The following is a 19,339-nucleotide window of genomic DNA, read 5'->3' as shown; positions in this document are numbered from 1 at the left end:
GACTTCACCTTGGGCACACTTAAGCCTGCACACAGCGAGTGCCTGCGCCACGACAGGCAGCTCTGCCCGCTGAGCAAGGCTCCCCATGGCACTGGCGTCACGCTGGGACATCCTTCAGACCCCGCCGGGCATTCGGCACCATGCCAAGTCCCGGTGGGCAGCCAGACCGGTCATGCCTGAGCTCAGTGGGAGTGAGCTTGGGACAGGAGGCACGTTCCTTGGCCATGCCAGCTCCTGCTGGGTGCTCTTCTCTCTTCCTCTCCACGCCTCACAGAGCAGCGTGCGCCTTGGCTCCGTCCCACCAGGGCCGGCACCGAGCCGCAGTGGCAGTGCCGGCAGCAGGCCGGGCACCGCTCGGAGCCGTCCGCGCACAGTACCGGCAGTGCGGCGTACTGGCGGCAGTGGGGCCACGGTGGTGATCTGTCTCTGGCTCTGAGCCCTCTGTCCTTGCCCTCCGGTGTGCCGGGGCTGGCAGCTGGCCTGCCGCTGTGCCGGTTGCCATGGCTGCTCCGCTGCTGGAGCATCGCCCGCCGCTGCCATTGCATCGCTCCGGTGGCACCTCTGCAGTGGTGGCAGCGAGGGCCCGGCTGGCACTGTCTGCATCACCAGCGCTCACCTGAGAGGAGAAAGTTTGACGGTGAGCTGGAGCTCAAGGTGTCGTTCCACGGAGCTGTGGCCTGAGCTGGCAGGAGCCACAATGGCTCTGTCCAACCTCTCTCTGTGGATCCGGAATGCCTGGGCTGGAGGTAACAGGGGGTGCTGGCGCGGAGCGGGATCACTTTGGGATGCCCATAGAGGGCAGCTGGAGGTCCTGCAGGGATGCTCTTCCACCAGGAGAGTGGGAAGCTCAGCTCCCTCGGGAGCAAACCTGGCCCTACTCCTCACCCTGTGGTGTTCTGAGGCTGCCCACTCACTTGCAGGCAGTGAGACCTCAAAGTCCCATCACCAGGGCAGCAGTACCCGCTGTGGCTGAGGGTGCTGGCACCCACCCCTGTCTGGGCATCCTGCTGCTGTGACCCTGCCCAGGGCAAGGAGCAGAGCTCACTGTGCCAGCCTTCACCTCTGAGAGGGTACAGAGCACTTGGGAGACACAGGAAGGGAGCAGCCTCCAGCAGCCCTGGCCTGTTGTTGATACCTATACTCATGCTTGCAGGCAGAGCTGGGGCTGCTGCCAGCTCTCCTGGTTGCCAGCTGTGTGTGGGGTGAGCCTCCTACAGCTGTGCCTCAATTTTCTCCCCTCAGCAAGGCTGTGTTTGGGTGTGTGTGGGATGGAGCCAGCCCTCCAGCCCCGCTGTCCCCCATCACCCTCCACCTCCCTCAAGTGTTTGTCATGGGGCAGGGGCCCCTCACGGGCACGCTGTATTTTGAGCCTGTCCCTGATAAGCATGGCGGAGGGTCAGGGCCAAGGGCAGCAGGCTCTGTTCTGCTCACCCCACTCCTCCGGCTGCTGTACCCTCCTGCTGCATCCTGCTGGGGCATCCCAAGACCCATGGGTGTGAATGGCAGCCGTGGCTTGCATGGACATCCCAAACCTGCCCTTGTGCCACCCCTGATCTGAGGCTGCTTCCCATCACAGCCTGTCCCTGGGCAGCTGGCAGCAGCTCTGTCCCCTCACCCCTGCCATGGGCCAGGCTCTGGCTCCTCTCACCATGGTGAGAGCTGCTTCATGATGCCCGGCCATGAGCAGCTGCCTGGGCTGTGCCAAACCCTCTGAGCAGCTGCATAGCCAAACCCTTGGTGGCACTCTGGCGCTTGTGTGCATGGTGCAGACCCAAGGGACACCAGTTTGGGGTACCTGGGCTGCCAAAGGGGTGCTTGGTTGCTCCACCCTTTCCCATCCCATCTCCTCCTCAGCTCCTGCTTCTGCTGGCATGATGAAACCAGCCCCACTAGCACCTCAGCGATGCCCACACCAGTGCGGGCATCACTCAGGATGGTGCCAGCTTGCAGGCTTGTAAGGCAGGGACCCCCCCAGTGTCCTTTCCTTGTGTGCCCAGCCATGCCACCCTCTTCTCTTTGCCAGCAGCTTAGGCAGGGCAGAGTGCTGGGCTCCCCTCACCCGCTGCCAGGGCAGCTTCCGCCGCACCCCAGGGCGGCCCCACTTTCAGTGCTGCGGTTTGCCCACGTGGTTGGAGCCCGCAGGGTGGGTGCCTGAGGGTGCCCCAGCGGCTGAGGCACGGAGGTAAGCTGTGCTCGGGGAGGTGGGAGGGGGGGCTCTGCTTTAGGGGGCCCAAAGTCCTGGAGGGGTACAGTGGGGAGTCTGCAGGGGGTGGCTGCCAGGGAATGTGTGGGCAGAAAGCAAGGAGCATGGGCACCGTGAGGTTGAAGGCTGGGTCTGTGCCAGGTGGGCAGAAGGTTGCAGTGGTGTGCTTGGAAGCGGAGGGGGCCGCAGTGGGCCACCCACCTCACCAAAAAGAGCAAGTTGGGGGTCTGGGGGCTGAAGAAGTGAATGTTACCCCTGGACCCCTGATGCCCCTATCTCTTGTGGGTCAAGATAGCTCAACCTTCCCCTGTGCCCAGGGGGAAACTGGGCACATGGGGTGAGTCAGAGGCCAGGGCATGTGGCTCCTTCTGCCAGGACCCCCAGTCATTGCCAGCTGGGAGGTGACAAGAGGAAAAGCCACGTCCCCAGGTGGGCACAGGGGCTGCGTTCACCCACCGCAGGCAGGGCTCCATCCGCAGGCTGCCTGGCAGTGCCCGCGGGCAGGGGCTCGGCAGCCGGGCGAAGCCTCAGCGTGGTTCACACACACGCCCGCCCCGACACCTCTGGGTTGGTATGGAAACCAGGCAAATTAGTGAAGGGAGAAAGGCAAAGGCAGAAAGCAGGCTGGCGTTGAGGCACATCGCCATGGCAACTCACATCAGAAAAGTAACTAGGCTGGGGACCTGGCACCGCGCGCTGGGTGCTGGGCGGTGTGTGGGCTCTGGGGGAAGGTGGGCAGCATGGCATCCATGGGCAGCATGGCACCAGTGGGTAGCAGGGATGATGCTAGGGCTGCAGTGCCAGGTGAGCCGGGGCACAGCTCATCAAGCATCACTGGCAGAGGCAGACGTGTCTTGTGCCAGGGAGCCCAGCTCCATTTTGGGGCTGCTACCCCTCACCCAGGCAAAGGGGTGGCAGTGGCTCCCCTGGTTAGGGTCTGGCACCAAGCAGGATGCCATGGCACAGGTGGCTGCCTTTTGGCAGATGAGGTGTTCTTCAGGGATGGGCACTTTGCAGGTGGCACAGGGGAAGTGTTTGTCATGCTGGTAACAAGCACCAGGGATGGTCCCATCCATGCCCACAGCCTACCCACACCCCAGTGCCATCTGGAAGCCTCCTGCTCCCCACTCTTCCCTCTGGAACGTGGGCCCAGCGGGGGCTGTGCCTGGCACTGGTGCTGACTGATGGGTGGGAATGACCCGCTGCCAGACAGGGCACAGGGATGTCACACCCTGGTCCCCAGGAGTGACACCCACCCCAGTGGGTATCACAGGACATTGCACAGTGCCTGGTGCTGGCAGCAGCCATCTCTCTGCCCACGATGGGGCATCTGGAGACAGATTAGCCCCAGCTCCCCAGGAATGAGCACTGGGTCACCCATGAGCCCCTATTTGAAGCTCCCAAACCCACTTTGTGCCCTCACCCCCAGGTTGGGGCTCAGTGGGCAGTGTGTGGGCAGTGGCATTGCCTGGGCTCTGGCACAGCCATGCTGGGTGGCAAACCACATCTGCTGAGGACAGCTTTGGAACGAGGGGCTGGGGCTGTGGGCTGCCACGGCAGGGTCTGCTAAGCTGCAGCATGCCCAGCTCCCTAGAGAGACCGAAACCTTCTCCCAGGGACATTTCCACCCATCCAAGGCTTTCAGAGGGTCTGGGCAAGTGCCTGGCCTGACTCCACTGGGCTTCCCTTCCCAGGAGAGCTTTTTTGAGGTGTTCATGGCCAGGGTAGGGCAAGTTAACCTCTCTGAGCAAGGTGAAACCAGCGTGGAGCAAGGCCTCACATCCCTTTCACTCCTTCCTTTTTGGTTGCAACTTCTGCTCTTGTGCAGCAGGAGGTTTCTTCACCAGCGTGTGAGGGCGTTTCCTGCGGGCAATCACCCAGGGCAACTGGGCTGCCTGGCTTCCTTCCTTCCCCAATTTCACCCCCTGCCTCCCCATCCTGTGCTGGCAGTGCCTGGAGCAGCAGTGGTGGTGGTGACAGTCTCAGGGTTGGGTGGCTTTGCTGGAGTGGGACACTGACACATCCCCATCGCTGTGTTCCTGGAGAGATCTCAATATGAGCTGTGTTGCCTTCATGGAATCACAGAACATTTGGGTTGGAGGAGACCTTTAAGCTCATCAAGTCCAACCATCAACCCAGCACTGCCAGGGCACCACTAAACCATGTCCCTCAGCACCATGTCTCCACAGCTTTGAAACCCCTTTATGGATGGGGACTCAACCACTGCTCTGGGCAGCCTGGGCCAGGCCTGGACAACCCTGAAGTGAAGGAAATCGTTCCTCATGTCCAACCTAAACTTCCACTGGGGCAACTTGAGGCTGTTTCCTCTTGTCCTGTCACTTATTCCTTGGGAGAAGAGACCAACCTCTACCAGCACCTCAATGTCCTTAATGGAGTAGGGGCCCAAAACTGAACCCTGTAGTCAAGGTGTGGCCTCACCAGTGCCCAGTACAAGAGCAAGATTCCAGCCCTGGCCACACCATCCTCTCACTCTTCTCCCTCCACTTGCAGCCACCTCTAACCTGGACTTGGAGAGCAAGAAACCCACCCATGCCAAGCTGTCATGGCAGCAGCCAGTGAATGTCTTCCTCACAGCCGGGCGCCCGCCGGGCATGGAGCAACTGCACCAGGAGGCTCAGCACAACCTCCAGAGCTTACTGCAAGGTAACAGGGCAGGAGGGGCTGGGTGAGGGTGGCAGGGGTATGTGCTGCCCTGGGCACATGACCAACATGGCAGCAGCAAGATTGTCTCCCATGTGCACGTGGCCAAGCTGCTTCTCAGACCTCTCCAAGCTCTACAAGTCCCTGGAGGTTCCAAGCCTCCAGCAGCCCCTCTTAGCTCTGCTCCCCATCCCTGCTGCAAGCGGCAAAGCAACAGGGGCCAAGCCTGGCTGCCAGCGCCACGCTGGCACAGTTCTGCCCACAAGGTGCCATGGGGCCATGGCTGCAGTTATATCCAACCCACTTGGCCTGGTCGTGGATGTGGTTTCCTTGCAGGCTCTGGCCCAGACGGTCGCATGACCACGGCTGGGGTGCATTGCAGGCATCACGAGCTTGGCCCCCCCACCTTGGGACCTCATTAAATCAGACCCAGTCCCCCCCAACTTCTGCCACAGCCACAGCACCAACAAGCTCAACAATCACAGGATGGGGAGACACTGAGTTCCCTCCTGTCTGTCCCCGCAGAACCCAAAGTGTCCCCAGGAATAGGGGAGCAGGAGGTGTTGCTGAGGTCTCAGTGCTGCCTCAACCCACCCCACCCTGCCACCCAGCCCTGGCATTCCCTCCTTGGGGTTTGCTCTCCCACCTGTGTGGAGTAGGGATGGTGAAGCAGCTTGGGAACAGCCACCTATGCCATGGTGTTCCTACTGCCCAGGAGCAGAGCTGTTGCTCCTGGGTGTGGCTGGAGCAGGGTTCCAGCTCTGTTTCTCTTGCAGAGGAATATGAGGAGCAGTACACTGAGAGCAGAGTCACCGGGCAGACCTTCCGTGGCACCGGTCACCCGTCCCCAGACACCCCCCCCGAGCCATCACCCCGACCCCCTCCTGCCAAGCGCCTCGAGTTTGTGCTTATGGTGAGTGCTGGGGGGGCAGGGTGGTGTGGCACAGACCTCACATTGCCTAGGGAAGAGGCTGGTTAGGTAGCAGTGCCAGGAGAGGGAGTTTGTGTCCCAGCCTTGTCCCCATGGTGGGTGACAAACCTTTTCCCCCACAGCCCCCGAGCCAGCGAGACACCGAAGAGGAGACCACAGGCACGACAACGCTGGGTCCAGGGTCACCAGACACCCCCCTGAGCCTCCCCACCAGCCCGGACAAGCAGCCAGCCTGGCCCAGGGCCTTCCCCCTGCCAACAGTGGAAGAGAAGCAGTGGCACCAGTCCTGCTCCATCCAAGCCAACATCGTCCCCATCAATGTCTCGGGTAGGGTGGCACCCCTATGGTGCCAGGGGAAGCCCCAGAACTGGGGAGGGTGCAGGGAGTGGGTGAGGAGGTGCCCCAGTATCAGGGTAGGCTGGGGGACCTGGGGCAGTGAACCTGTGTCCCCAGAGGCCAGATGGGTGAGGGGGCAGAGCAGGGGACAGCTGGGCCATGCTGGTATCTATCTCCATCTCCTGCCATCTGTAGCTTTGTGTGTCTGACCCACCAGCCACACTGCCATCTGGGCTCTTGTTTTGGTTGTGGTTCTGTTGTCACCTTGGCTCTCTCTGTGCTCCACGGCCAGCCTGTCCCAACTGTCCATCTCTCCATCCATCCATCCATCCATCCATCCAACCAACCACCCTCTCAGGGCTGCAGCTCTCAAGTCATACCCAGCCCTTGCAGACAGGAGTGCCATGCTCTGCCACCAGATTGGAGTCCAGTGCCAGTGGCACCTTATGAAGGCCAAAGATGGAGAGACATATCAGGCCCACACTGGTCCTTCTTACTGCCCTGGTTATCCTCATGCCCATGTCCCCAGTGTGGCTCAGGAGTTCTGGCCCCATTAATGCCCCAGTTGTGACAGGACAAGGGGTGATGGTTTGCACCAAAAGAGGAAGATTCAGAGAGAGAAGGAAGAAATATTTGACACTGAGGGTGGTGAGAGCCTTGCCCAGGTTGCCCAGACAGGTGGGAGATGCCCCATCCCTGGCACCATTGCAGGTCAGGTTGTTTGGCCTCTGAGATGTCCCTGCTGCCTGTAAGGGGGTTGAACTGGATGAGCTTTAAAGGTCCCTTCAACCCAAACCATTCCATGATTCCATGAGTCTGCAGTTAACAATGAAGCCCAGAGGCATGGGCCTGGCTTGCCCAGCACGGACTGGAGCCTGGGCACAGAGCTGGGGTGGTCTCCACAGCTTTTCCTCCATTCCACCTCCATCCCCAGCATGTCCATTTCCATGGCCCCATCTCCCCAGGGCTCACACCATACAGCTCACCACCCTCCTGCCCTCAGCCACCATCCCAGGCTAGGGGACACCCCAGGGACATACAGCGATGGAGGGCACCGAGCACCCACTCAGGCAGCCCCTGGCACTGCCTGTCTGTTTTGGCTACAGGGCAGCACTTTGCCAGGCTGGCGAGTGGCCGTCACTCCCTCTTTAACACGGAGAGCGCCATCAACCCCAAGGCCACCCTGCGCCGCAGACGGACCGTGATCGGCTTCCCCAACTTGGCCCTGCGAGACCCAGGTGACAGCAAGAACCATGCAGCTGCTTTCCTGCCCTGGCAGGGCTGCCACCTGCCAGAGCTCCCCTGAACGTGGGCAGAGCCACCCCAGAGACTGGCAGCCAGCCCAGGCACAGATGAGCTCCTCCCTGGGGAGGTCAAAGCCACCAAGCCAGCGTGGACAGGGACAGCCCCTTCACCCTGAGGTGGGGCCTGGCACACTGATGGGGGGTGAAGGCCACCAATATTTCTCCCAGTGACACTAGTCACCCAGCCTTGAGCCCACCCTGCCTGGCTGTGGGTAGACCCCATCTTTGCTGGGGCTGGTGAGCTGGCCCATGCTAGCATGCCAAGGGCCGGGGGTGCCTGCAGCTCTCCTGGCATGGCCACAGACCGGTGCTGGACCCCATGGGGGCAGCAGCCATCCCCTGTAGAAGGTCACTATGGGGACAGTACTCCTGTGGCTGCTAAGTTGCCCATGGTACATCCCAGTCACAGATGCCAGGCTGGAGGGTTAACATTGTCCTGACCTGGGTTGTAGTCCTGCCAACAGGAGGAGTAGGAGAGCATCTGGTAAAGGGGTGCCAACTTGTCCCCTCCAGTCTGCCTGGCACATTTCATGCCTGGGCAGAGAAGCAGGCCTGGAGATGGGCCACAGGGTTGGGACCTGTAATGGCTCCATGGCACATGGGGCAGGGCCATGCCACAGACCCTCCAGCAGAGGAGGAAGCAGGGTGGTGCTCACCAGGTTTTGCCTCTCTTCACAGGCAGTGCCAACGGCCCCACAGTCACCTCACACACGCCCATCTCTGAGTCCCTCTCCTGCAGCTTCGTGCCCGAGACCACAAGCGGGGTGAAGGCTCCCCAGGAGGTCAGCTCCCGCCCGCCCCTCTCTGCCCCGCTGAGGAAGACTTTCAGCGACCTTGGTGCCCGCTGCTGCCAGCCACCCACCACCATGGACACCGCAGCCACCCCCTGCGCTGGCACCTGCAATGGGCCACAGGGCACTCCGTTCCCCCCACCATGGAGCGCTCTGGGCTATGTGAGCCCCCCCAGCCCTGCCACCAGCGAGGGCAAGGGGCCCATCTGCACCTCCCCAGGTGGCTCCAGCCCATCGCCCGGCCCGGGCTCACCCACCACCACCTCCTTCTTCATCTCTATGGAGGAGCGTGGGGGCAGCAATGGGCCCAGCTCCTTCTCGGGCACGGTGCCCGAGTCCCCTTCCAGCTCCGGGCTTGGCCAGAGGTGCGAGGGCCGTGAATCCAAGGGGAGCCTCATGCCGGGAAGCCCAGAGGAGCCAGAGCCGGCAGAGCCATCACGGCTTGGGGTGGAGCGGGCAGGGTGCCGGTTCCGTGAGCGCTCGCTCTCAGTGCCCACTGACTCGGGGTCCCTCTGCTCCATGGACATCGCCTATGCTGAGACCCGGCGGGGCAGCGCCAACTACGCCCTGGGCTACCCCAGCGCCAGCTCCGAGGGCAGCACCAGCACTGACAACATCTCACTTGGGCTGGAGCCAGAGGGGCAGCGCCGGCGGCGCTCCAAGAGCATCTCCCTTAAGAAGGCGAAGAAGAAGCCCTCGCCGCCCACACGCAGCGTCTCCCTCATCAAAGAGGGGCCAGATGCCACCGTGGGGCCCAGCTTGGTACTGCCCAAGGATCAGCGCCCCAAGAGCCTGTGCATCGCGCCGGAGCTGCAGGGCCACCGACTGGTGCACTCTGACCCGCAGGGCGATGTAGCCAGGGAGCCTGAGGGCACAGCTGCACCACACCAGTGGCACCTGGCAGACTGGAAGGCCACCGATCCCTACCGGTCCCTCTCCAGCTCGAGCACAGCCACAGGGACCACAGCCATCGAGTGTGCCAAGGCTCGGGGCAGCTCTGAGTCCCTCACATCCCCCTCCACCTCCAGGACCACGACACCCTCCCAGCTTTCCACCGAGGCAGACCTCAAGACCTCATCCCCCGGCAGGCCCACGGGGCTGATGTCCCCATCCAGCGGCTACTCCAGTCAGTCAGAGACCCCCACCCCCACCGTCCCCACCTCTGCCATCCTTGGGCACTCACCGCACCAGGTGCGGGTGAGGCCGCTGGTCCCCGAGAGGAAGTCCTCGCTGCCACCCACATCCCCCATGGAGAGGAGCCCCAAGTCCAGGCTGTCCTTCGACCTGCCACTCACGCCCCCGGCTCACCTCGACCTCTCAGGGCTGAAGATCTCCCTGAAGGGGAAGACCAAGGTCAGCCGGCACCACTCTGACTCCACCTTTGGCACCAAGCTGGCGCAGAAGGCCAGCCCCATCACGCCCCTCATGCCAGTGGTCACTCAGTCTGACCTGCGCTCTGTCCGCCTGCGCTCCATCAGCCGCTCGGAGCCGGAGGACAACACCGATGGCCCAGAGCACGCCGAGGAACCACCGCAAGCTCCCTGCCCGGCGCCAGAGAGGAAAGTGAAGCCACCCGTGGCCGAGAAGCCACCGCTGGCCAAGCGGCCCCCAAGCATCCTGCCCAAGCCCGCAGTGCTGAGGGAGGAGGGTCCCCTGTCCCCCACGTCCCCAACAGGTGCCACAACTAAGGAGAAGAGGTCACCACATGAAGGCTTTGTGGTGCTGCGGAAAGGGGAGCTGAGGAGAGGTCTGGGGGAACCCCAGGCCCCGCTGGGATACCGTCGGCTCTCTCAGGGCAGCCTGGAGGATGAGCTGCAGACAGAGCGGAGGGGTGCTGGCAGGGGAGAGCGGAGGAAGGCCAAGGTGCCACCACCGGTGCCCAAAAAGCCCAGCGTGCTCTACCTGCCTCTTGCCCTGGCCCCAGCACAGCTGGGAGCCAGCCTGGGGGATCAGCCACCCACTCCCAGCCCTATCATCACACTGGATGCCGACCCCAGCTGCTGTGACCCCGATGCCGAGGAGCCATCATCCCCTGCAGCCCTGGGCACAACACAAGCTGCTGACCCCACCTCAGAGCAAGGTGAGGGTCTCCCCACCCCTGCAGAGCACTTTACCCCGGGGCCATCGAGTTGCGGTAGTGTCCAGAGAAGGGCAACCAAGCTGGTGAATGGTCTAGAGAGTAGGTCTGGTGAGAAGCAGCTGAAGGGACTGGGGTATTTTAGTCTGGAGAAAAGGAAGCTGAGGGAAGACCTCATTTCTCTCTACAACTCCCCGAAAGGAGGTTGGAGTGAGGTGGGGGTCTGTCTCTTCTCCTTAGTATCAAGGTGACAGGACAAGAGGAAACGGCCTAAAATTGCACCAGGGGAGGTTCAGGTTAAAGATTAGGAAACATTTCTTTCCTGCAAGAGAGGTCAGGCATTGGAACAGGCTGCCCCAGGGTGGTGGTGGAGTCACCATCCCGAAGGTGTTCAAGAAACATGTGGCCATGGCACCTGGGGGACACGCTTTAATGGCGATGTTGGGTTGATAGTTTACCTCAATGATCTTTTCCAACCAAAACAATTCTATGATTCTATGACTGGGGTCCCCCCTGTGCCCACCACACAGGGTGGCTCACAGCTGCCCTCTCCTCCCCGCCCACAGGCAGCTCCGCAGAGGCTAGCACAGAGGAGAAGAGTTTCGCCAGTGCCAAGACAGCCGACTCCATCGCGGAGGAGGACGATGATGTGTTTGTGACGTCCCGCACCACTGAAGACCTCTTTACCGTGATCCACAGGTAGGGCTGGGCTGTAGCAGGGGTCATAGGGCTGGGCACAGTGTCCTCCCTGCCACCACACCTTGAAATTGCCACGCTGGGGCCAGTGCTCACACCTGGGGACAACCTTGCTGTGGCTTCCTCAAGCACTTTGGGGTTTAGCACCCTGGGGTCTGCAGCCAGGATGGGCCACCACCAGCTTGCAGGGATTGGGCCACAGCTCCATCAGCCGTGGGGCAAGCCAGACCTTGCTGCCAGGACAGCGTTTGCCAGTAGCTAGGCCTGTGCTTGGGTTGTCTTGCTCTTGGCATAGCAGGCACAGCCACAGCTGGGCTGACATCCTGCCCCTTGCTGTAGTATCTTGCCCTGTCCAGGCTCCTGCTGCTCTCACCACACATCTCTTTGGTGCCCAGGTCAAAGAGGAAGGTCTTGGGGAGGAAGGAGCCTGGTGACACCTTTAGCAGCCGACCCAACTCCCACTCACCTGTAAAGACTTCGGGGTCCCCGACCAGCGAGTCCCCGGCACCGGTGGGCAGCGCCGGGAAGTCTTCCAGCAGGAACGAAGACTTCAAAGCCCTGCTCCAGAAGAAGGGCAGCAAAGCCAGCCCCGGGACCCGGCCGTCTGCCGCCGAACTGCTCAAGACCACAAACCCCCTGGCTCGGAGGGTGATCACCGAGTTCGCCCCCGAGCTGGACAGTGCCAACAGCCCCAAAAGCCAGCCCTGACCTCACACGGTCCCAGCCAGCTGTGAAGGGCTGGAGAAGGCTGCGGAGGGAGTGCTGCTGCGGAAGGGGTGTCCTGGCTGGGTCCCTGTGTCCTGCTGGGCCTTTTCTTCTGCTTTTGTTTCTTCCTTGGAGACGCCGGCAGAGAGGCAGCGTTTGGAGGCCGAGGCCTCGTGCCTGCAGTAGGAGTTGGGCCCTTCCTGGGATAGGAGGAGTGGTCCTTTGGCTGGGATCACCCCCAGCTCCCAGGGGTCCTGAGCCGGCTCCCAGGACCAGTGGTGCCTGCTGGGGAAGCAGAGCAGGGCCGCAGCTCCCGGCCAGCTCAGCACCCACAGCACCGCTCGCTTGAACCTGTCTGGTCCCTCAGCATGTGGTGCTGTAAACGGCTTTCCTGATGCACAGTGGTGATGCTCTTCTCTTCCCTCTCCTCTGACCTTGTACCTTGAGTTGCCCAGGCAGAGCCCCCAGGATTGAGCCTGGCTGGATGCACTTTGGGAAGACCATGAGGGGTCAGCTGGCATTGAGGTTGCAATTGGAAGAGCCACAAGTGGTGCCCCCTCATCGTCCTAAGCGCCCTTCCCACTGCGTGGGGAGCTGGCACCCCAGCATCCACACCCAGTGCCCTGGCCTCAAGCCAAAACCCGGCCCCTTGAAAGCCCCCAAAATGCTGCATTTCAGAGCTCCTCAGCTCTTAGTCCAAAAGCATAACCCAGGGTCACCTCCACTGCCAGCCCCAGGGAGCCTCATCCTGCCAGCTGCACCACACACAGGGGTCCACCAGCCCCCTGCTCTCTGCAGCCCCCCAGGCTGTTGACTGTGAGTGACGTGGGGTGTGGGATGAGGGCTGTGCTCAGGGCAGCACTTCCCCAGCTCTGCACAAGTGCCCTGCGACAGCATCTATCAACATCTGCCACGTCACCCACTGGAAGGCCTGAGTTACTGCCAAGCTGTTGGCCAAACCCAGAGAGGTGTCACCTGAGCCACATCCTGGTGACTCCCAGGGTCCCTCCATGGTTGCCCACCACCCACCTGTGCCTGCTGGCTGCCAGGGAGCTGTGTGAGGTGGAGGAGGATGAGTGTCAGCACAATCAGCAAAGCTGCACCACACTGCTGCCAGAGTGCTGTTGGCAGTGCCACCACCCCCTGGCACACACAAGGTCCCTGTTACCCTGAGCATCTCATGGACTGGAACATACTGCCAAGGTGTGTCCCATGGTATGTGCCTGCCCATGAGGCTTCCTGGGTGGGTGCCACAAGGAGGTGGCATGTGCCACAGTGGCACTGGGGGATGAAATGCTGGCACAACTGCCTTGCCCAGCCCTGCCACATGGGGGTTTGCACATCCCCAGATGCCTGCCTGCCTTTTTTGGGGCACAATGGAAGGTGCAGGTTGGGATTTGTCCCCTTCACCTCTGGCTGCTTCCTCCTGGCTTGGCATGTTGGTGACAGAGGCCATGACAAGGGGCAGTGAGGCAGGGGCAGCTGCCAGGACCATGGCAGAGCTGGGGCAGGACTGGGAGGAACTACCAGCCCCAGCCTGCAGCTAGAGAGAAGGGGCCAGCCCACAGCTGAAGAAGAAATGTGGTGTTTAGGACAACTTCCATATTATTTCTGTGAGCTCCAGCCCTACTGTGCATGGGGCAGAGTGATGTGGCTGGGTCTGGAAACCACAGCAGCCTCTCCAAGGGGCCAGAGCTGGACTAGGTGGTCCCTGCACCCCCAGGAGCTTTGCCCAGGGAGCACAGCTTTCTGTGCTCACCCACCATCCTCACACCCATGGGGGACTTGCCCCTAAAGGAGGCTCCACGGCTGGTTCCCCCTCTCTTCCCTCCCATTACTTGCACATTGCTCCCTTTTCTCTCCCGGGGCTGCAGATTTAAACCTGTAATTAAGACCCAGGTTGAGAAACTCAGGAAAAAAACAAACCACACAAAAACCCTAAGGAATTTCCATGCTTCACCCCCATCCCATTGCATTCCTGCTGCACCAGGACCCGATGGCGGGGTGCTGGTGGGGCAGGACAGGGCCTGGGAACAAGCTCTGGGGACGGGTACGTTTTGCACATGACTGCTCAGGAAACTGGTGGTGGTGGAAGAGGTGGGCACCAGTGGGCAACTGGGGACAAGCACGGGGTGGGGACACCGGATGGGCAATGTCTGGGGCGTTCGGGTGGATCCTGGCTGCCCAGGCGGGGTTGAGATGAGGGATGGAGACCCTGGCCGGAGGAATGCGCTTTTTCCGGGCTGAGAGCTCGACCCCGACCCTTTGCTTTTCCCTCCCTCCGGCCGTGGATGCAGAACCGCTCCCGCGGCTGTGGGGCAGCAGCTCTCGGTCTCTGGGCAGCGCCCGGCCGGTGCCAGCCCTGGCCCTGCGGAGCTGCTGAGTGTTGTCCTTGCTGATCTCGCCGGCTTGGTAAAAACTGCTCCCTGCTGAAGCCGTCTCCGCGTCCTGCTTCTTGCGGCTTCCCTGGGGGGCGAGGATGGGGATGGGGGGGAAGAGTACACCCTGACAGCCCCCGGGTGGCTCGAGGGAACCCACAGCCGCATTAACTGGGGCCTCATAGCGTCGGCTCTGGGTGAGCGCACGGACAGGGTGGGTGCTGGGGACGGCATGGTGGCATCGGGGTGGGGGGGGGCTGTGGTTGGATTTGTGGTCCAGGGGGCAGGTGGGATGGATGCCGGGCGCAGCCCAGGGTGCCGAGAACAGCCCATGGTGGGCGCTGGGGACAGCCGTGTGTGCCGACTGGGCGCTCGGCACAGCCGGGTCGGATCTCCTGGACAGGTTGCGGCGACAGACCAGCCCAGGCTGCGGCAGACCACAGCCGATACGGAACCATGGAAGGTGTCCGCAGGCGCAGCCGGTGTCTGTTCCGGGCCGCGGGGTCCTGAGCCGGGAGGGCGGGATTGGGGTGTCCACGAGAGTGCCGGGCGGAAGGGTGGGGGAGTGGAGACAGCGCCCGTGACAGCTTGAGCCCGGCGCGCCGCGGGCAGCCCGGGAACCTCGGCGGGGCCTGACGACGGCAAGATGGCGCCCAAAAAGAAAGGCGGCGGAAAAGGGGGAAAGAGTGAGTAGGGAGAGGCGGAAGGGTTGTGCGCAGCAGGGTCTGGGGCGACCCGGCCCGGCCCGGCCCGGCCCGGCCCGGATGGGTGGTCTGGGGGTGGCGAGGGCTAGGCTGATCTCAGGGCGCTGCGTTCACAGGCGGCGGCGATGACAGCGGCAGCAGCGAGGGCAAAGCCCAGGGCCCGAAGGGAGGTGGCAACGCTGTGAAGGTGAGCTCAGGGGGCTGGCAGGGGTCCCTGGGGGCAGTCCCCGTTCTTTCATCGGTACATGGCCAGTCAGCGGCCAGCCTGGCCCGGCCCGGCAAGTTAGCCACGGCTCTGCTTCGCTTCCTTCTCCTAGGTCCGGCACATCTTGTGCGAAAAGCACGGCAAGGCTATGGAGGCCATGGAGAAGCTGAAGTCCGGCCAGCGCTTCAGTGAGGTTGCCTCGCAGTACAGCGAGGACAAAGCCAGGCAAGGGGTACGTGCTGCACCTACCACCCCGAGGGGTCTTCTCAGGGAGGGGAGCAAGGGGGTGCAGTGGTCTTCAGGAGAAGTTGGTCCCACGCTGGAAGGACACTGACCTTAGGGAGTCCTTCCAGTATGCCTTTAAAAAGTCTCCTGTCAATGGTTTCAGGCACAGTGTGAGACGGGCAAACAGTGGTTGGGGGCCAGCCTTAACTGTGGGGTAAAGGCACAAGTAGTGGCAGTAGGAATACAGAGAATCACAGAATGTTTTGGTTAGGATTGAGTTAGCTTGGCACTGCCAAGCTCTGTACTGCAGGGTTGAGGCACACAAGCCCCACACCACTGTGGGCAGCACTCGGGCAGAGCAGAGCCTACTGTTGGTGTGGCTTCATCTCAGTGCTTGCTGAGGGGAGCCCAGTGTGAGGGCCTCTTCCCCGCACTGTCCTCCCTCACAGCAGAGTGAGATGCTGCTGGGACAGGTTTGCTGTCCCTCAGCCACCTTGCCCACCTTCTATTGCTGGTGAAGCCTCATTGCAGTGAGATTCCCACAGCTTAACCCTGATGGTGCCTCTTTCCAGGGAGACTTGGGCTGGATGACCAGAGGCTCCATGGTGGGACCTTTCCAGGAAGCAGCATTCGCCCTGCCCGTGAGCAGCATGGACAAGCCAGTGTACACAGACCCTCCTGTCAAAACAAAGTTTGGGTACCACATTATCATGGTGGAAGGCAGAAAATAAAGTGTGAGTGACTTGTTGAATGCTTGAATCCCAAGAGCTTCCCGGACATCTTGGCTTTGGAGCAGGTCAGTGCTGACCAGCAGTGTACCTGGAGACAGCAGCTGTCCCTGCTGTTGTGGCAGGACACAGAGCACAGCTGGCAGTGAGCAGGGCCCTGCCTGGAGAGGTAAAAGGTCCCCTAGGGAGGTAAAGTGTCCCCTGAAGAGGTGAAATGAGCTTCTCACTGCTGTTAGCAGGTTGGCCTCCTGGTTTGCCTTGTGGAGGCACTACTCTGGCCACCTGAATAAAGTTTTTATCTGCAGGTGTGATGGTCTGGCAAGGAAAGGAGGGGTTCACTAGCTTTGACCTTTATCCCTCTGTCCAGCAAGAGGATGAAGACAATTCCTAAGTGACAGTTTGTGCTCCAGAGCTCAGCCTGGAGCTGGCAGGAGAGTCCCTTTGCTGGAAGGCGGGTGAGGGACTGAGCTTTTAGACCTGAGTGGGGGTCAGGGTGAGGCTGTGGGGACCAGGCTGGGCAGTGGTGGGGAAGGGGGAGTTGGAGAAGGAATCCTACATACAGAGGTACCTGAAGCTTACCCCCTCGAAGCTGAGAGATAAAAATTGTTTAACTTGGGCCTGAAAGAGAGAAAAGCCTCTCAACAGCTGTGGCCTCCTGTGTGTCCTGCTGCTCAGAGCTCTGTGTGTGGCTGCACCCCAGCAGGCTGTGCTGAAGGGCAGCATGATGGATGGGATGAGACAGCACCTCCCATCTCCTGCCTCTTGGAGCCTTGGCTCCTGGCAGCAAACTCCCCACTGCAGCCAGCCCCTTCCTGCTGAAACCAGGAGGGTTTCAGAGGGTTCTCTAGCACAGGCCCTGAGTGCTGTCAGAGGGCTCAGGAAGGAGGAGAAAACACCAATCAAAGGAACAAACAGCCTTTCCTAAGATGATTCCCAAGGAAGAGGGGACACCAAAAGCAGGGCAGGTGTTTCTCCTCCCTCTCCTTCAGGGGTGTTTGTTTTGGTAAGCTCAGAAGCAAAGGACTGCAAAGACCTAGCTCCTTAACATCATGTTAGGAAAGGCAGCCAGGCCCTTCCACACTACCAGAGCAGATGTGGCCTTGTTTAAGGGATGCTCTATTAATAAACTTCTTGTTTCCAGGCTACCAGAGCTTTGTTCTGCCTACTAGCAGAAGCACACTGGCACATCTCCAGTACCCACAGGCCTGTTGTTTGTCACGTCCCTTGGTACAAAGGATTCAGATGCAGCAGACTGGTTTCCTCCCCCAGGTGTGGAAGTGTCCCTTGGGATCATGTTGTGATACAAGGAGGCAACTTGTTGGGCAATAAACGTGCCCAGGGCAGGAGGAAGCAGCAAAATTCAGTGCCCTGTTGCTGCAAGGAAAGACCATGCAGAAGATGGCCAGTGATGTCCAGAGCTTGCATGAAGCCCTGATCAACCTGCTTCTCAGAGATACTTTCCTGGATGAGGTAATCTACCTACTCACCAGACTGCAGCTGAGCAGCACCAGTGGACTCCTCCTGAGAGGACTCTGTCTCTTCTTCTCCAGACTGCTCAGAGGCCAGGGTGTCCAGGTGGAAGGACTCTCCTGCTGTGTCAAGCATTTCTCCAGCAGGTTCTGCCTCTCATCTTCCTCCATCTGCAGGGCAGCCTGTGGGTCAAGCCTTTCTGCATCTCTTTGGGGATCATCAGCCATACCTGAGTCATCAGAGGACTGCTGGTGGTGCCCAGGCAGGCTGTGGCTTGCCTCAGCCAGGCTCTCTGTGAATGCAGATGCTTCTGTTGGAGGTTCTGATTCTCTTGGTCAAGGGGATGAAGGCCAGGTGATGATGGTGTAATGGTTGAGTAAAGAATTTGCTCAGATTCTTGGATGTTGGATTGGTTCACTATCTTTCTGCTGTTCATCAGCTCTGTGTCCATCCTGGACACACCTGGTTCCAGTTCCTCAGAGCCACAGAATGTTAGGTGTCGGAAGGGACCTCTAGACATTGATTCCAAAGCAGGATCACCCAGGCCAGGCCACACAGGAATGCATCCAGGCAGATTTTGAAAGTCTCCAGAGAAGGAGACTCCACAACTTCTCTGGGCAGCCCATTCCAGTGCTCTGTGGCCCCCACCATAAAGTGTCTCCTTGTGTTGTGGGGTTTTCTCCTTGTCCAAGTCATCAACAGTCAGAGTGCTCATTTTGGAAGTGAGCTCCTCCTCTGTGAGGTCAGTAACTTTGTTGTTTTCATCATCTCCTGTAGATGTCTTCCTGCACTGGTGGCAAGTACACCCACAGCTCAAAGTCTTCTCCCTGGTGAGGAATGGCATGACAGGGCCACTGCTGTCACTGGGGTCCTCAGGAGGAGGAGCATCTGGCTCCCTCCTCCAAGGCCACTCTCTCAGGCTTACAGCCATAAGTTCCTCTCTTATCTGTGTTTATCTTATATGCTAAGTGAAGACCAGAGCTTTTCCAGTGTCCCTTCTTCTTGCAGAGTGTGCCCTGGCCCTGTGCCAGGGGTTTGTTTCAGAGCAGTGGGGCCTGACCCTTCTCTTGAAGTTCATTTTTCCCCTGCACCCTCTGCTTTGGGGCCTGAGTGAGTGTAGCCCGAGGTCTCATCCCTCTCTGAGTTCATTTTGGCCTTTCTCCTGCTTCCTAAAGACAATCCACATCACCTCCAGCAATTTGCTTAGATTCCTAGAATCCTCCCCCTGCAGCTTTAGTAATTCCTGCTGGATATCTGGTGCTGATTGCTCCATAAACCTCAATGCCACCAGTGCTCTATTTTCTGGCCGGTCCGTGTCGAGCCTGCTGTACTGGGCAATAGCTGCCTTGAGCCTCTCCAAAAAGACTTGGGGGAGGCTCCTGAAGCTCTTGGCATGTCTCATAGATTTCAAAATGTTCCAGTGCCTCGAGGCATAGTATACCTGACCCTGTATATACTTCTGGTATCTCCTTAGAGCTTCTCACTGGTTTTGATTATTTGGGTCCCACCAGGGCTCTGCCAGAGGGAATTTGGTGTCTAACGTTCCCTGTAGGTGCCCTGATGCTAACAAGGCCTCAACTCCTCACCAGGCCATGGTCATCATTATCTGTTTTCCCCTACTTATCTAATAAGGCATCCCTTTGATATTATACTCTCAGCAATCCTATCCATTGCCTGAGGATTTACCCTGTAACCTCCTAACACTTCCTTCCAAGCACGAAGTTCAGTCACAGGTAAAGGAGCTTTGCCTGCCCTGGGTCCATGTGGCCTGGCAGCTTCCCCCAGCAGAGTGAGCAGCCACGTGCATGAGTGAGCCAAGCCTCTGGTGAGACTGTGCTGCTGTATGCAGCACTCTCCACCTCTCTTCTGTCTGTTCCTTCCCTTTCACTCCCAGCCTCACGTTCCCCTGCTGCTTCCCCATGCAT

General features: G+C 60.3%; 2 protein-coding genes across 4 annotated transcripts in view; both read left to right on the top strand.

The window, feature by feature from the left end:
* The window catches only part of NHSL2 (NHS like 2), a 30,255-nt gene extending 18,523 nt beyond the window's left edge, over window positions 1-11,732 (top strand). The window contains exons 3-9 of the mRNA XM_054388570.1: window positions 4,715-4,867; window positions 5,641-5,777; window positions 5,918-6,122; window positions 7,238-7,369; window positions 8,114-10,306; window positions 10,870-11,002; window positions 11,395-11,732. Of these exons, the coding sequence (XP_054244545.1) occupies window positions 4,715-4,867; window positions 5,641-5,777; window positions 5,918-6,122; window positions 7,238-7,369; window positions 8,114-10,306; window positions 10,870-11,002; window positions 11,395-11,707 (3,266 nt within the window). The 3' untranslated portion in view covers window positions 11,708-11,732. The remainder of the gene's footprint in view (window positions 1-4,714; window positions 4,868-5,640; window positions 5,778-5,917; window positions 6,123-7,237; window positions 7,370-8,113; window positions 10,307-10,869; window positions 11,003-11,394) is intronic.
* A 2,992-nt stretch (window positions 11,733-14,724) lies between these two features.
* On the top strand, window positions 14,725-17,771 carry PIN4 (peptidylprolyl cis/trans isomerase, NIMA-interacting 4). Of its 3 annotated transcripts, XM_054388674.1 has the most exons (5): window positions 14,725-14,768; window positions 14,903-14,973; window positions 15,104-15,223; window positions 15,789-15,950; window positions 17,086-17,771. In XM_054388674.1, exons 1-4 carry the CDS (start codon window positions 14,729-14,731, stop codon window positions 15,945-15,947), a joined length of 390 nt encoding a protein of 129 aa, XP_054244649.1. In that variant the 5' UTR covers window positions 14,725-14,728; the 3' UTR covers window positions 15,948-15,950; window positions 17,086-17,771. The 3 variants fall into 3 exon arrangements, with proteins under 3 accessions (XP_054244649.1, XP_054244648.1, XP_054244650.1); XM_054388673.1 differs by lacking the exon at window positions 17,086-17,771 and having other exon boundaries at window positions 15,789-16,033; XM_054388675.1 differs by lacking the exon at window positions 17,086-17,771 and having other exon boundaries at window positions 14,725-14,772; window positions 14,919-14,973; window positions 15,789-16,033.
* The last annotated feature ends 1,568 nt before the right edge of the window (window positions 17,772-19,339 follow it).

Source organism: Indicator indicator, chromosome 17 (genome assembly GCF_027791375.1).
Source record: "Indicator indicator isolate 239-I01 chromosome 17, UM_Iind_1.1, whole genome shotgun sequence".
Classification (NCBI taxonomy): domain Eukaryota; kingdom Metazoa; phylum Chordata; class Aves; order Piciformes; family Indicatoridae; genus Indicator; species Indicator indicator.
Note: the sequence above shows the minus strand (reverse complement) of the source record. Positions and strands in the feature narration are given on the sequence as shown.